This window comes from Ruditapes philippinarum, unplaced genomic scaffold, assembly GCF_026571515.1.
Source record: "Ruditapes philippinarum isolate M1 unplaced genomic scaffold, ASM2657151v2 ctg1559_1_1_1_1, whole genome shotgun sequence".
In the NCBI taxonomy this organism is placed as follows: domain Eukaryota; kingdom Metazoa; phylum Mollusca; class Bivalvia; order Venerida; family Veneridae; genus Ruditapes; species Ruditapes philippinarum.
Genome location: NW_026866673.1, coordinates 62,231 through 79,824, shown reverse-complemented (window position 1 = coordinate 79,824; position 17,594 = coordinate 62,231). Strand labels below are relative to the sequence as shown.

The window sequence follows — 17,594 nt, the reverse complement described above, 5'->3', positions numbered from 1 at the left end:
GACACACAGGCATTTTTCATGTATCATGGACTGAATAAATTTTGCAAGCAATGCTTTTAGTTAAAGAAATAGTCATTTTGATAATAGTACTGGTTGGTTCAAGTATTCCTACTGAAATACTGTAAAATCACTTTTAGGATATTTTGCTTGCTTTTTAGATTTGTCTTATGACAGCTTGTCTGTAATATGCAGCGTTCAATGTCTGTAATATGCAGCGTTCAATACATCTGACAATCTTTCAAATTCTATATTATTTATGTTTTCTCTTTCGCCTATAATTTTCTTTTTAGTGCACAGACATTTTGTACTTTGGGATCATATGTCGTTTTTAATTGGCAAATTATGATCATTTATGAAATACAGTGATAAAAACGAAATTGTTGTTTTAACTTATTTATATTCAAAAAGTTAAAAACTGAATAAAGTCATTAATGCCATTCCTAGGCAGCTTCGATGACATTGAAATGAATTTTTAGATTTGTTCAATTGAATTACTGCCAAAACTGCGCTTCTTGATAACAAAATAAATGACAAATTGCCATAGACACATCATTGTTCCGAGCTTTGTAACGGCTGTTTACCTTGCAAAAATACGGTAATATATGAAAGGAACGATCAACAAGGTAATGTGGAGGTCACTGACAACCGAACAATATCCAGTCACACGGGACTACATGTAACAGAGTATTCATTTATTACAAAATGTTAAAAATACATGTTTAAATAAAGCACATAGTATCTATTTACACATGACTAAGTCATGTTCCATAATGACCCTGAAACACCCTATATTTTGTTACTACATGTATATATAGTAACATAGGTATTAAATGCTTTTTATGTCACTTGGCTGATCACTCGCGTTATTATCTACAATCTGTTTGCATACATATCTTATAAATAGATAAAACATTATATTATCATATGCATAATCAGCAAAAGACGCATTTGTATATGTACTTGACGCTTTTAAATGACTAATAAAGTAAAATGTGTTGAAAACGAACAATCGAGATTTTTCTTAGAAGAATTTTTAAGAAAGTATAATCATTGGTGTTTGTTAGACGGCAACTTCCGTGTAATCTAAATAAAAGGACGCGACAAAGGCTTTTTTATCACATAAGCTGTTACATTCGCCATATTTGCAAATTTTTTGAGAGATCGGTTTTGAGGAGTAACAAACAAAATGGTAAGGTTTATAAATCGTTTATCTATTTTCAATTTATTTATTTATTCTGAATTTATGCAATATATTTAGTATACAACGATATTTTCGGGTATATTAGGAGGTATAAATACCTTGCTGGCGCTTAATTTTTTTTTCTATTTTTGAGCTGAATTGCCTATTACAAATGTTAAATGAAGTGCGTCCTTTCTTTAAAAAACACTGCCATATTATATTCATATTTGAACATCATATACTTACTTTTTGTGAAAAGAAAAAAAATGGTTATTTCATATTTACAAAGAGACTGTGTAGCATATCATTTATCAATATTTTCTAAAATAAAATTTGAGCATATTATATCTTTAAAGATTCTGTATGTTGTGATTGAAGATGCTCCAACACTAACGAGGTGGAATTTTATATATGTATATAATTATTCTTCAAAAACAATTTCCAGACAGATCACACAATATGTTATATATGTAATTTAAATGCTTAACCTCAGTATATGAAATCAGTAGAATATAATGATATAATAAAAAAATTGGCTTATACTTTATAGAAAATAAATTTCTAATAACCTTCCTTTATTTACATGAAATGTAAATTCGGTGTTTTCGTTACAAATAATGCTTTTTAGAACTAACAATATATATTTATTAATTGACTTTAAAATTCTTCTTATGATATATATGTATATACCAAGTCCAATTAAAGTTGAGAGAAATTTAAGGAAGTTTTTTTTTCATTGATGTTGCATATTTTGGGGTTTTATACTCTTGCAAACGGACAGAAGAACTAGAATGAAATATATCTTACTTCTCGGGATATAAACATTTTTTGGTCTTTTTTTGTTCATCTCTGAGCTCAACTTTCTGTTTCAGAATCCTAAGATCGTTATTATTCTGCTTGCTTGTCTTTGGTATGTAGATGGTTGTAACAAAACTTGTCACGGTGGTTCACACAACTGTAACAACAAGAGGGAAGTGGAAACATCTGAAAACATACAACTGGTACGATAATTCCATAATAATTTTAACGGAATGTTACAGTGGTATACCGTATGATAATATGATTTGCATATGAATCGCTTATGTAGGTATAATTCTGTCTACTTTTATTTTCTTTTTTCTATGCTAGATGAAAATAAGTACCAATTTAGAAGAAAAAAAATGAATAGAAGAACTACATAATTGAACGTTATTCTTTGATCTAGTTATTGTAATTAATCATTAAAGTTATTTTGATTAATAACCCAAACAAAAAAATGTACTTTAAAGCGGCTTTTGCACACACTTGCTTTCATTTAATCTTTTGCAAATGTAATATTGAAAAGGCATAATTTGTTTCTGCAGGTTGGGTCCAAATACACCGTCAAACTACCAGAAAACCCATGCAGTTTCAGTACGTACGATGCCGACAGTGATGGTAAAATAAGCGAGGGAGAACTGTTTGGTGTTCTTGGTATTGACATGATACCAGCATCTGTGTTGAAGGATCTTGATGTAGTGACAGGTCTGAACATATTTGATTGCTTTAGATGAAGATTAAAGGGTATATTGCTATATCTAATGGCATGTATTTAAAAGGAAACAACAAACAAATCATGTTTCCATTAAGTAAATGTTGACCCTCGGAAGAGTTTTATAATAGACTGTCTCTCTTATTTAAAAGTTGTCAAATTTGTGCTTGAATAGAAAAAGAGGTTCCAGTTCAAACGTTTTTGCTGTTATTTTAAGAACGAATTATGTTTTCAATCGCGTAGCAATAATGCAATAACCTCGTTCGCAATTCGTTCTGAGGATACAAACATATTTGATCAATGTTTTTTGTTTGTGTATTTTTTTGACAAAATTTAGACAATGACTTTGTACACTACACACAGCAGATGAAAAAAGCTCAATGCACTTTCAAAATACGGAACATGTTGCGTTCATTGAACGCCGCCCTTCCTTGTTGATCTTGTTTTTCATATTTTATTACAAATAATTCAGAGTGAAGTTAAGTAATAATATGCAAGGAAATAGAAATGGTTATTAATACATTGTTAATATTTCACTAAAGATAAACCTAAATGCGTTATAAACATATTTGTACAATTATCTAAAATAATCTTTAAAACCAATTGTTTCATATATGTCCTTCCGCTTTTTTTCTTTTTTCATTTTAATGGCTGTTTTACAACTTCTTATTTCCAATCATTTCCATCCTTTTTAACAATCTTATAAGAAAAAATTATGTAACAAATATTTATGTTCAACAAACCATTTTGTTTTGGAAATATCAAGAATCCTAAAGAATTACTTTGTTTCACAAGTTATGTTTTATTCAAATTATGTTACCTTTATCTTTTACAGATCACGGAGTTATAACAAAAGAGGCATTTGACGCCAAAGTATCTCAAGTAATACCTCAATGTGGACGTTCTAACTAGTTACCATGTTGTTCAATACACCGGATATACAGACGGCTCAATTCCTAATTAAAGTTTCTATTGTATGCATCCATGAAAAATGACTATGTACAAAATATTTCTAATGAATTACATATTACCATGCAACATTTTATCAAAATATGATTGAAAATTTTTATTTTACAATTCAGTATTAACACACCCACACTTTTATTGGAAAAACAAATACATTTGTGGCAACATCCATGAGTGAGAGTTAAACACTGAAAGATATTGCATCTGATGATCATTTAACATGTTGTAATCATAATCAAATAAAGCGATGCAGATATAGTACCGTTTTTTATTTATTTTTTCTCTTGTCTAAGTTTTGGACAAATCCTTTATGTTTGCACTCGTTGGTTGATTCTTTGATAGTCCTTATTGCTTTTCAATAAACGCCTTAATGGCGTGTTTTTTAAGTGAACCATGCTTCAATCACTTGAAAGTCATTGACATAAGTGCAAAACGTAACTGATACCGTAGGTAGCCATACCTTGACAGTTTGTGAGCTTTATGTAAGATGGTGTGCGTCTTTTTTAGTTTGCTTGATCGTTTTTTTTCTTACACCCACCTCTATGTGTAGATTTTAAAAGTAGTTGTCATTTACCTTTCAGCTATGTGGCCGTGATCTTTTAGGCATCGTGTTTGTTGTTCGTACATTTAACCAGTTAAACGACAGGTCACTGTTTGTCCTTTACAATGTCGGTTTCACTTGAAATAAGGTAGTTTTGAAGATAATGAGTTGAAACCATTTGACATTTAAAGTACATGTGACCTTTGACCTAAAACCCCCAGAATCGATAGGGGTCATCTACTAGTTATAACTAATCAATACCTGAAATTAAAAAAAAAACATACCGATGAATCGTTTTTAAGATAATGAACGGAGATAATTCTGAAATTCAATCTATAGGGTTCATCTACAAGTGATGATCGATTAAAAGGTGAAACACAAAAACTAAATGTGAAACACAAATACTTGAAAGCAAGTGGTTTTGAAGATAATGAGACATTTATGTCCCTGTGGCATTGACCTTTGACAAAGTGACTCCAAAAACAATAGGGGTCATCTACTAGTAATAGCTAATCAGTATGTAAAATATTTAGACTTGGTGATAAATAGGTTTTTAAGAAAATCAGCGGAAACCCTGCGGTTTACTCAGAATAGAACGCACTAAGATAAAGAAAAAAAAACTTCCAAAACGGGAAATATTTAATGGTGAATATTTGCTGGATGTCTGATCAGGAAGCAGTGTTTCCGAAACGGGAAGCAGCTACTTCAAAGTAAAATCTTAAAACTTTTTTCTTAAACTCATTTTCAGTTTATTTTGATTGTAGATGTATCTAAAAGAAAATGATTCGGTAGCATTTTAGATTTATCTTTTCTGCACTAAATGGTGGAATTCAATTTGAAGTGAAACAGATATGCAGTGGCCATGCATTTTTTAGCTCGACTTTTTTTTTTGAAAAAAAGTAGAGGTATTGTTATAGTCAGGTCGGCGTTGCCGTTGCCGTTGCCATTGCCGTTGCCGTTGCCGTCTGCAAACTTGTACCTGGATCATAACTTTTTATTTTTTGGTGTATTGTCTTCATACTTGGCCACAACAACCCTTGAGACAAGACCTTTCAGTAGACCACACAAACCTTGACCTTGATGTTTTATTTATAGAATTGCGTCATATTTCTTTTTTTAAATATTGCGTCATGTTTCTTTTTATAGAAATTGCGTCATGTTTCTATTTATAGAAATTGCGTCATGTTTCTATTTTTAGAAATAGCGTCATATTTCTATATATAGGAATTGCTCTAAGTTTCTATTTTTAGAAATTGCGTCATGTTTCTATTCATATATATATATATATATATATATATATATATATATATATATATATATATATATATATATATATATATATATATATATATTATATATATATATATATATATATATATATATATATATATATATATATATACAAAATTGATAAATATAACTAATATGACAAGACAGACCAACTAAATTTATAAAAAGGAAACGTTGAGATATGTACAAACCTTTCTATGTTTGCGTTTAAAAAGTGAAAAGTCGAGCGTTGCCCCCGCCCGGCGGTGGCTCTTGTCCTGAACTTTGTAAAGATAGGCCAATAAACTTCCCGATCTGGAAGGATTTTGTCTTTTGCTGCCTGATCGGGAAACCTTGCAGAGAAATTCCCTTGTTTCATGGTCAGGAAGTATGCCCAACTGTTCTGTAGGCTTGAAGCGTTTTAGCGAGGTCAAACGAGGTACAATACTAAGTAAGTTAGTTTTTTTAAAAGTGATAGCTGTTATTACATGTATAAAGTTGCAACGCTTTTACATGTTTAAAGTTGCAACGAGAAACAACACAAAAATTAACGAATAGTATTTTTAAATAAATGAACGTCTTTCCTGTTTTCCTGGAAATTACACTTTCATCAGGAAAGAGACTTGATATATAACTGCTAAATAATGTCGCCCTTATGGAATTGTCTTAAGTGTATCTCTATATTTTCATCCATAATTGAATAAACAAAATAAAAAAAAACAACTACATTTGTATATATATTTAACAAAAAATAGTTTAATTGTTCGAAAACGAAAATGGCACTTTTGGAACTGTAAAATACGGATTTTCGAACTTAAACTGAAATCATATTGTTCAATATACATTGCCATAAAGTAGAATAATTAGTTAATTCACATCAACATAAGTGATAATAAGAATTTTTATTGTAAAACAAAAAGTGCAATCGCAGGGGTACATTAACGGAAATAAAATATGCATACACCGATTGAACTTAATCGCATTACAAAACTGGTTTCTTTATTCGAAAAAACAAATGACAACACTATGTTTGCAGAAGACACATACTTTTTATTTGAAGTGAGGTAAATGCACGTAAAAAGGCGTATGAAAGAACGATTTATGTTTCACTTTCATCGTACTGAAAACTGTCGTATTTTGACACATAGAAATACAATGAATTGTTTGTTTGTTTTTGGGTTTTACGTCACATCGACACAGTATTGGTCATATCGCGATGTTTCAGCTTTACTGGTGGAGGAAGACCTCAGGTGCCCTTCCGTGCATTATTTCATTCACGAACGGGTACCTGAGTAGAACCACCGACGTTCCGTAAGCTAGCTGGATAGCTTCCTCACATGAAAGAATTCAAAGTCCCTGTCGGGACTCGAACCCACAGCGAAGAGGGGCAAGTGGTTTGAAGTCAACGACCTTAACCACTCGGCCACGGAAAAACAATTAATCTAATCTACTGAGGTCAAAAAGTAAAAAGAAAAAAAATTGAAAAATGTATCTTTACGTAGACTAAATATTGCACTTAAAATGGAAAATGTGCAAAAAATGATAAATAAACGTCACAGAGTTAAACAAAAAATAGATTTATTTTGTTACCATTCCTAGCTCGGTTTAAGTAAAAAGCGTTGCAATGTTTTTCATTTTTGAGTCAATTTGCGCAAGAAAAGACTATAATTATGTGACGGAATGATTTGAAATTTTTTATACATGTAAGTAATTGGTTCGGACCTATATGAAATTGTTTCAAAGAAATTATGGTAATATTAACTACCATACGAAATGCCATTTTTATTAGAAATGAAATACATAACTTTTTTTAATTTTTATATATATATATTGTATAAATAGTGTATGGGGTTGTAGATGCCAGTTAGGACCAGTTGCACAAGGTGCAAACTTTGGAATTCGTTTTCGAAAACATTCACAAGGTCGTTCGTGTTTTCTGAAATTTACTTATACATTTGTATAAAATGTCATAAAAGGTTTACATAAATATAATATTTGTTAACTAGTAAAACAATCAAAACTACTTTGACTGGTTGATCAATGATATTGCATTAAGAATTGTCACTTTTTTATGAGGTTTTGATATGTTTTGTTTTTCTTTTAAATTAAAAAAGGGTTCTTACGAAAATATGCACTATAGTACACGAACGTTCGCGTTGTTGTGTTTGTGTCATTTCTAGTTGATCAATTATATCTTTTTCTTGTTTCACTCGTGCGATTTGTCACCAGATTATATAGTTCCAAAGCTGGCCCAAAAAAGTAGACTTGATAACTTCTGATTCCACTCATTCAGTTTCCTCAATTGCTGTATCGTTTTATGCACAAATGTATCATTATTTGGGGACCATACGATGTTTTTCATGGAATGGTATATAAAAGTCAAATTGACGGTTACCTTATTATCGAGTGATGTTTTTTATATCATATTTTATTCTAAAGTAGTGTCCTGTCTATGCGGGTGCTTAGAGGCGTGGGCGTTAGTTGAAGTCAATCAAACAAGTATAAACAGTTAAAGTACTTCTACCAAAAATATAACATCTTTTTATAATTAAAAAGAAATTCCTCGAAAGTACTTTATGATCATACATCCGTTGCAACATCCGGGTCGTTGATTAGATAAAAATTATTAAGCAAATGTACAAAACTGGTGAACGTATGGTTGTTAAGATAAGTGTTATAAATTAATTACACTTAAGATCTACTATTTAAAGGAATTCCATGAAATATCGTAAGTAGGATTTCTAGAAGTAAATCTCATAAAGTACAACTTTGATTACTTATTACGAAAGACATATGATAAAGTGTCTTGTTACAAACTGAATTAATTTCAATGAACAAAAAATCTTGCTTGAAACTTCATTAAGTGTTTGAAAACATTTTTTGTGCAAAAGACTTGCAGTATTTCAAATGATTTGTAACACATTTTTTTTTGTTATTCGGCATTGAAAGTACATCCCAAACAATTCACCAGATAGTAAATCGCCAGTTTAACAAGGTACTTTCCGTATGTTAAATGTGCAGGCAAAGACTTATTCAAGAGACATGAGTTGATATAAAACGGACGTTAGTCTACTCTGCCCGAATCGAACGTAGATGCTGACGAGCCCAGTGGTCTCGATATGCAGCCGGTGACATAATGTCAGGATTAAACCCAAAATTTGACGCATGACTCTAATGCCCTGATTACGTTCAAGAATTTTGCCTTTATATATGTCTTCAATGTGTGCCGTTATTTTCTAACACAAAGTCGATTGCAGTCTTAACCCAGCCTACAATTCACATGTAATTGTTCTGTTTTAATGCTTTTGAGGTCTCACTTTTTCCAGATACATGTATTTATACATTACAACCGCAGGTGTCCAGTGCTGTGTGGCAGCCGTAAAAAATTGTCCCGTACTTCATTTCAATGTTGTTATTCTTTTCTTTCAGGATTATTGAGTCCAGCAATTTTAAGTGTTGAGAATTCAACAAAGCCCAAGCTGGTGCTAAGGGGCGTGAGGGATGATGCACATTTTCATCCCTCATGTACAGACTCAATCAAAGCAAGTCTGCAATTTTCATTTTTTTTTCTGTTTTAGTGCTTCCGAGGGATCACTTTTTCAGATATTAAGACGATGTTGATAATGGTCAGCAAATATATGTGCATTTGTGCCGGAGAAGTGACTTTTGCATTATGTCATCTCGCCACGTTGCCATGATTTATGATTAATACTGAGTCGGTAATAGTTACTAATTTACATGAATTAACAAGATTTAAATAATTTCTGCAATAAAAGTATTTTACTCGATGAGCATAATAATTATATTATTAAATATTTGGAAGCAAAACTTTCGACACATTAAATACCTTTGACCATTTGCATACGGAAAACTTTCTTTTCTTCAGTCAAGAGATGTTTGAATTGTCCTAAGTTTCCCCGTTGTGTTATAATTTTGCCCTGTTTGGATTTTTATAACAATTTTTTTTGAAGCTGAAAAACGTATAGTTTAATAAATGAGCTACACACAATAAAGAGTCTGATCAACTACACCGGTGAATGTTTACGATGCATGATCTTGCTGTGCAATTCGATGAATCGCAAATTGGCCACCGATTTTTTATCACATTTTTTGAGAAAAATTATGCATAACCTTACATAATTATATCATATATATTGCTCAATCAGCAAATAACGTATTTGTTTATGTGGTTAATGCTTTCTCACTTTATATGACAAATAAAGTAGGCTGTGCTTGACATATAACAATCGAGACTTTTCTTAGAAGATTTTTTTTCATGTTTTAAGAAAGTATAATCATTGGCGTTTGTTAGACGGCAACTTCCGTGTAATCTAAATAAAAGGACGCAGCAAAGACTTTTGTACCACACTTGCTGTTGCATTCGCCATATTCGCACATTTTCTTGAGAGATCTGTTTTGAGGAGAAACAACAAAATGGTAAGGTTTATAAATCATTTATTGAGTTTGAATTTATTTATTTATATATTATGATATATATAACATTTTTAATGTCACATTATATTCATATTTAAACTTTATATACTTACTTTTTTAAAATAAAAAAAATATATATTTCATACTTACAAAGAGGCTGCGTAGCTTAAATCAGCCGCGTCACGACAAAACCAACATAGTGCGCTTGCGACCAGCATGGATCCAATCCAGTCTGCGCATCCGCACAGTCTGGTCAGGATCCATGCCGTTCGCTTACCAACCATATTACAAGTAGCGAACAGCATGAATCCTGATCAGACTGCAAGGATGCACAGGCTGGTCTTGATCCATTCTGGTCGCAAACGCATTACGTTGGTTTTGTCGTGACGCGGTTCATATAATCTATCAATATTTTCTAACAGAAAATTTCAGCATATTAAATCTTAAAAGATTCTGTATGTTTTTATCAATAATGTAATAACACTTAAGTAAAATAGTATATATGTTTATTTTTATAAAATGTTTATACGCATTATAAGTAATCAGTGGCATATATGCATTCATATCTGAATGGAAAAAATTTGCTAAGGCTTTATCGAAAATAAATTTCAAATTACCTCCCTTTATTTACATGAAATGTAAATTAGGTTATATCGTTACAAATAATGCTTTTGGAACTTACAATATTGATACATCTTCAATTTAGCAACACATTTATGATACAAAACCATAAAAAGAATGAGTTACAGGATCTTTAAAGATAGCTAAAATGTCGCATACGTCATTTATAATTTATTTCATTCTGTAAAGTACGAAATACTTTTACATGATAGAATTAAAATATTTGAGATGTACTCTCGATTGAGTATAAATGTCGTGGTGTGCTTATTGAGGCAAGCGGGTTTTTAACATTAATTTAGTGCACCTATTTATATTTCATTCTATTTATTTATTTATTTGTTTCTTTGTTTGAATTTGGGTGCAAGCTTCAAATCGTTATGACCTGAGCAATGTAATGAAACATACTTTCTTTATCTTTAATAGAGTATCAATTCTAAATTTCTTTGGCTAAGCAATAATAACATTTCAGCCAATAAACTTAAAAAAAAAGTAAATCCTGTTTACCTGTTTATAACGTAAATGAGCATTTAAGATATAGCGGATATTTGTTTGTTTTGCATGTAAAATTGAAATGTATTTCTGAGTAATCACCAGATGCAATATTTTCACGAGTGGCGTAGACACGAGTTTAAATATAATAACTGTTGTTCATGAGTGAAATATATTTCAATCTTACCTGCAAAGCAAACACATTTTCGATTTATTTCATGCTTTTTTAGTGATTTTAAGACATGTTTACACAATGTATGCAGTCATGTACTTGCTTCCCTGAAGAAGCAAAATTTACATAGGACGAAATGTATACATTGCTGTTGATAATTCTATTTAGTTATGAAATATTATTTTCATCCTCATTCAAATATAGCCTGGAAACAATAGAATTATCAAATGTAATTTCACTGTGAAAATTATGAAATGTAATTTCATTTTCCACTGAAAAGCATGTAATAAATTTATGATAATTCTAGTTATCTTGACACAAAATCGTACTTGGATGTAATTTTGTTATGTATAGGTTAGAGTCCATATTGGGTGTTCTTCGTAAATAAGAAAGCTAAACATGAGCGGAGCTTAGGAAGCGACTGTAGCTTTCTTATTTACGAAGAACATCCAATAGGCACTCTAACCGGCTTAGTGCTCCGCCCAATTTTTTGCCGCCCATCACACCGCGTGACGTCACACGATATCCTATATAACCATAAAATCGCAACTACTCGGCCCTTTCCGTCAGTCTTCGGATAAGGACCTCGAACACAATAAGCGGATGTGGTTTTCCGGTCTAACCTACGCTAAGAAACTAAACATGTAAACAAATAGTAACTTAATGCTGGGAGTTGTTGACAAGTTTATTTCCAATATATGTAGTAAAAGTCCACCTAAAATAAGTGAATTAATAGGTACAAAAGCAAACAATACATTATTTATATATTTACTAATATGGCTGTAGTAACCGAAAGTACAAAGAGCCAACCTATTGACATTTGGTCGGATTTATTTAAAATTGAACATCTGTAGGCATATTTAAATTACAAATTGTTGTCAGACATATTTTCAAGCATAAGAGTACCGGAATTCAAATATATACATTCGTTTTACATTATCTCTGTTTCTGTTTACATCTGTAAACCACGTGGTAGAACTACTTTCAATCCGTATTGTTTCCGAGGTTAATATTATAGATAATAGCCGAGGCAGTTCCGAATGATAACCATATTTGGAAGCGGTAGCGGTACACATTTTCGGGTCACGTGTTCAGCATAGCTAATTCCCGCATTCTGTCAAGGTAAATCAGACAAAATGATAGCGGTGATTTCGATATCCTCGACCAAGAACTGCTTCAATTCTTCAATGAAGATTTCGAAATTTTATCAATTGTGAAACACTGGAAGAGAACGTTTTGGAATAAACAAAAAAATTATATATCTTATTGATAATTGTATAAATAAATGAGGCAAATTTGCGAGTTCCTGCATCATTTACAGCATTTGATAAGGTCAAAGTGAAATATAAGTAAATGTGGACACTGATCAATGTGTAAAGTAATTGTATTAATTAATTGTAATTGACTTAGGGTTTTATAAGTAATAAAACATTTTTACTGTTATTTTGCCTGTTTCATTTCAATGAACCTCTTTTTTTAAATTATATGCCGTAGTGACGATATAAATGTGCGTGTACGGAAAAAACATGATGCATAAATTTTGATTAGTAGGAGGATTAAACTTAAAGATCTCTGCACATGCGTATATTGCACTTCAGCGCTCTTCGAAACTAAGCTCCTTCCACTTGCGTTTTATAATATAAAACGTCCAGTTTATATAAAATCTGTTCTATTAAGATTTGAAACCTGAAAATTTGAAAAATCATCGTCGGTGATTGGCTTAAAAAATTGGCGAGCACTAATTTTAGAAAAAAAAATGTATGACATTGAACAATTGATAAGCAACAATATCATTCAAGATAAATATTGTCTAATTTTTACGGTGTTACACTAGATGTGACTCTAAATAGCAAGAAGAAATTTGACTACCATATATATAAAATGTACAACATTCATAATGAGAATATTTTAGTCAAACAAGACTTGAGAAAAATTTAAAGAAGGATCCTTCATTGAAGTGTCATATTTTAGATTTTTATACTCTTGCAACCAAACAGAAGAAATAGAATGAAACATTACTTACATCTCGGGATATGAAAATGTTTTGGTCTTTTTTTTTGTTCATCTCTGAGGTCATCTTTCTGTTTCAGAATCCTAAGCTCGTTATTATTCTGCTTGCTTGTCTTTGGTATGTAGATGGTTGTGACAGAAATTGTCACGGTGGTTCTCACAGCTGTAACAGAAAGAGGGCAGTGGAAAGATCTGAAAACATACAACTGGTACGATATCAATTATCATTTTAACAGTATTTTACCGTGGTATATCTTATGATAATATTATTTGCACAATTGCTTATATGAGATATATTTCTGTATACTGTTAATTTCTTCATTTATTTATGCTGCTGGTGGTGAAGATATGTACGAATTTAGAAAAAAACGAGAAGAAGTACTAGATTATTGAAAGTAATTCATACAAATGAATTTGATCTAGTTATTGTAATGAATCATTAAAGTTATTTTGATTCATAACCAAAAAGTAATGTACTTGAACGCGCTATCCTCACTCCCTCCATTTATACGATTTGCACACAGTTCATTTCTTAAAATCATTTTTTCTGCAGGTGGGGTCCAAATACACCGTCAAGCTACCAGAAAACCCATGCCATTTCAATACGTACGATGCCGACCTTGATGGTAAAATAAGCCAGGGAGAACTGTTTGGTGTTCTTGGTATTGACAAGATACCAGCATCTGTGTTGAAGGATCTTGATGTAGTGACAGGTCTGAGTATATTTAATTGCTTTAGATGAATATTAAAAGGTATAATGCTATATCTAACGGTAGGTATTTTAAAGGAAACTACAAAAAAATATTTCCATTACGTAAATGTCGACCCTCGGGAGTCTCTATTAAAATTTGTACTTGAATAGAAAAAAAGGTTCCAGTACAAACGTTTTTGCTGTTATTTTAAGGACGAATTATGTTTTTAAACGCGTAGCAAGAATACAAAATACAAACATATTTCATCAATGATTTTTGAGAGTATTTTTGTCAAAATTTAGACAATGACTTTGTACACTACACACAGCAGATGATAAAAGCTCTATGCACTTTCAAAACACGGAACATGTTGGGTTCATTGAACGCCGCCTTTCTTTGTTGATCTTGTTTTTCATATTTTTACACATAATTCAGAATGAATTTTAAGTAATAAAATGCAAAGTAAGTAACAGATTTAACAGAAATTGTTATTACATTTTTAATATTTCACTTAAGATACAGCTAAATGCGTTATGAAAATATTTGCACACTTTTCTAAAAGAATCTATAAAACCAATTGTTTCATATATGTCCTTTCGCTCTTTTTTATATTTTGTAAGAAAATATCATGCAACAAATATTTTTGTCCAACAAACCATTTTGTTTTGGAAATATCATGAATCCTAAAGATTGACTTTGTTGCAAAATTTAATTTTTATTCAAATTACTGTTACTTTTATCTTTTACAGATCATGGAGTTATAACAAAAGAGGCATTTGACGCTAAAGTAGCTCAAGTCATACCTCAATGTGGACGTTCTAACTAGTTACCATATTGTTCAATATACCGGATATACAGACTGCTTCATTCTTAGTTAAATACAGGCTGCTTCATTCCTTCTGGAAGTTTCTTGTTTATGCATTCATTAAAAATAACAAAATTTATTTTTCAACGAATAACATATGACCATGCAACATTTTATCAAATTATGATTGAAACATTGTGATTTACAATTTAGTATTTACGCACTCTAAGACATCCATGAGTGAGAGTTATACCTAATTAAACATGAATCATCTGATGATTATTTACCTTTTCCAATAAACATGTTGTAGTCATAGTCAAATAAAGCGATGCAGGTATATTATTTGCTGTTTGTTTTATCTCTTGTCTCAGTTGTGGAGAAATCCCTAATATTGCACTCGGAGGATAATTTTTTGATAGTCTTTATTGCTTCTCATTAAAATGACTTTATGGCGTGTACTTTAAGTGAACCATGCTTCACTATTAATTGCATAACGTATCTGATGACAATACCTTGCCATTTGTGAGCTATATGTAAGATTGTGTACGCTTGATCGTTTTATACTTATACCCACCTTTTTTGAGTAATCATTGAAAAAGTGATTTTAAAACTAGGTGCCACTTACCTTTTAGCTATGTATATTTTTTTTTTGTTCTTTTCTTTTGGCAAAGGTTGTCAGTCAGAATGTTTTCTTCTTTTTACACTGTGGCACATGAACGCATGAAATAATTCAGACGGAAAAGAGTTCATTCAGTGTATCTATTGTGAAACTAATCATTGTAAGAGACAAGTGTTTCAATCAAAATTTGCATAACATACAAGTACTTCGATAAAGGATGATTATATCAAATAAATGTGTTTCGATATGGAGTCATTTATCACGATAACAACATTTTAACTTTCCTGTTACCATTTAACTTTTTAAACTAATATTTGGAGTTATTTTGCTGTATAGTTAGTAACTGACTCATTAGAACGTTAAAATGCAACTATTATCCATACGCTGATAAAGTGATGTAATGTGTTTAGAAACAATTCCCCATTGTACAACCTTTTGCTATTGACATTTATGGCCTTAGTGGCTGAATGGTTAGGTTCCGACTTCAAATTACTTATCCCACATCACTGGTGGTTAAAATTCCTTTAAGAAATTTGAATTCTTCAGTCTAAGTAGGCTGTCCTGCTAGCCAACGAAAGGTTGGTAGTTCTACACAGGTATCGCATGCCTAAAATAATGCAGGAAGGGGCCACGGAGGTCTTCCTTCACCAGTTAAACGACAGATCACGGTTTGACCTTTGTAATGTCGGTGTAACATAGAATAAGGTAGATTTGGAGATAACAAATGGAAACCATTTGACATCAATAGGGGTCATCTACTAAGAGATGCTCAAATAAAAAATGAAACACAAAAACTTAATGTGAAACACAAAAACTTGATCACAAGTGGTTTTGAAGATAATGAGTGGAAACCATTTGATATTTATGTCCCTGTGACATTGACCTTTGACATAGTGACCCAAAAACAATAGGGGTCATCTTCTAGTAATAAACAATGAGTATGTGAAATATGAAGACTTTGTTATGATTAGTTTTTTAAATAATCAGCGGAAACCATGCGTTCAACTCAGAATAGAACGCACTAAGATCAAGAAAAAAATCCAAAACGGGAAATATTTAATGGTGAATATTTGCTAGATGCCTGATCAGGAAGCAGTGTTTCCAAAACGGGAACCAGCTACTTCATAGTATAATTCAAAAACTGTTATTAAATTCACTTTAGATAATTTTAATTATAGATTTATCAAAAAGAGAATGACTCTGTTGAATTTTATATGTATCTTTTCTGCACTAAAGGGTGATATTCAATTTGAAGTGGATCGGAAACTGTTATGCAATGGCCATTTTTCCTGAACTATGTAAAAATATGCCAAAACACTTCCCGATCGGGAAGGATTTTGACTTAAGCTGCCTGATCGGGAAACCTTGAAGGGAAATTCCCTTGTTTCTAAATCAAGAAGTATGCCCGACTGTTCTTTAGGCTTGAGGTGTTCTGGCGAGGTCAGATGAGGTTCAACACTAAGTAAAAAATTCTGGAAACAAAGTGATCCCTCGGAAGCATTAATCACAACAAAATAACATAAGAATTGCAGACTCGGTTTGATTGAGTCTGTACATGAGGGATAATGAATAAGTGCAACATCCCTCAAAGTTAGTTTTTATTAATTGATATTCTCGGGATATAAGCTGTTATTACATGTATAAAGTTGCAACGAAAAACAACACATAAATAAACGAGTAGTATTTTTAATAAACGTGCGTATTTCCTGTTTTCTTGGAAATTACACTCACATCAGAAAAGAGACTTGATATATGAATGCTTACAGGGGCGTAGCTAGCGTTACGCACCTACGCACGTGCGTAACATTGATCCAGGAAAACGAAAACTCAAATATACTAAAAACGGTGAGAAAACTAAAGGCGTGGGTGGTGTTGGAGTGTTTTGAGGCATGGTTCCAACATTTTATAGAGCTAGCTCTAATTATATCATTGATTCTAATATAAATATAGATCTTCGAAGTATTTAGGTAGATCTAATAAGTTCCAATAATAATATAACGTAAAGAGTAATAATCCATAAAGAACTATATGAAGCATAATACGGTTTTAACGGAGGTAATGCTCGCTCGAAATACACTTCGCCCGACATACAGAACGAGTTACTGTATGTGGCGAGATTAACAGCAAAACAATTGTGGAGACCTGCAACGCCGCTCCGTTCTTTGGCTGTATCGCCGACGAGGCCCATGGAGCAAATAGCTAATGTTCTCAGGAACAGATGAAACTTTATGAGTTTCATTGTTCATTAATGTGTTCGTTTAAACGTTTGCATTGGGGGTTCCAGAA

The 17,594-nt window shown here is 31.7% G+C and overlaps 2 protein-coding genes across 2 annotated transcripts; both read left to right on the top strand.

Annotated features, from left to right (window-relative positions):
- The first annotated feature begins 1,038 nt into the window (after window positions 1-1,038).
- On the top strand, window positions 1,039-3,917 carry LOC132733298 (uncharacterized). The gene is made up of 4 exons (XM_060719918.1): window positions 1,039-1,189; window positions 2,053-2,181; window positions 2,524-2,683; window positions 3,526-3,917. The coding sequence occupies exons 1-4, from the start codon at window positions 1,187-1,189 to the stop codon at window positions 3,600-3,602; spliced, it is 369 nt and encodes a 122-aa protein (XP_060575901.1). The 5' UTR covers window positions 1,039-1,186; the 3' UTR covers window positions 3,603-3,917.
- Window positions 3,918-9,772: 5,855 nt separating this feature from the next.
- LOC132733299 (uncharacterized) lies at window positions 9,773-15,031 on the top strand. Its single transcript, XM_060719919.1, has 4 exons — window positions 9,773-9,903; window positions 13,273-13,401; window positions 13,746-13,905; window positions 14,634-15,031. The coding sequence occupies exons 1-4, from the start codon at window positions 9,901-9,903 to the stop codon at window positions 14,708-14,710; spliced, it is 369 nt and encodes a 122-aa protein (XP_060575902.1). The 5' UTR covers window positions 9,773-9,900; the 3' UTR covers window positions 14,711-15,031.
- The last annotated feature ends 2,563 nt before the right edge of the window (window positions 15,032-17,594 follow it).

Excerpts from the sequence above, each read along its gene's own strand:
- LOC132733298 (XM_060719918.1), top strand. Across the intron at positions 2,182-2,523 it reads CATCTGAAAACATACAACTG|GTTGGGTCCAAATACACCGT; the intron begins GTACGATAATTC and ends TTGTTTCTGCAG. Across the intron at positions 2,684-3,525 it reads GGATCTTGATGTAGTGACAG|ATCACGGAGTTATAACAAAA; the intron begins GTCTGAACATAT and ends TATCTTTTACAG.
- LOC132733299 (XM_060719919.1), top strand. Across the intron at positions 13,402-13,745 it reads GATCTGAAAACATACAACTG|GTGGGGTCCAAATACACCGT; the intron begins GTACGATATCAA and ends TTTTTTCTGCAG. Across the intron at positions 13,906-14,633 it reads GGATCTTGATGTAGTGACAG|ATCATGGAGTTATAACAAAA; the intron begins GTCTGAGTATAT and ends TATCTTTTACAG.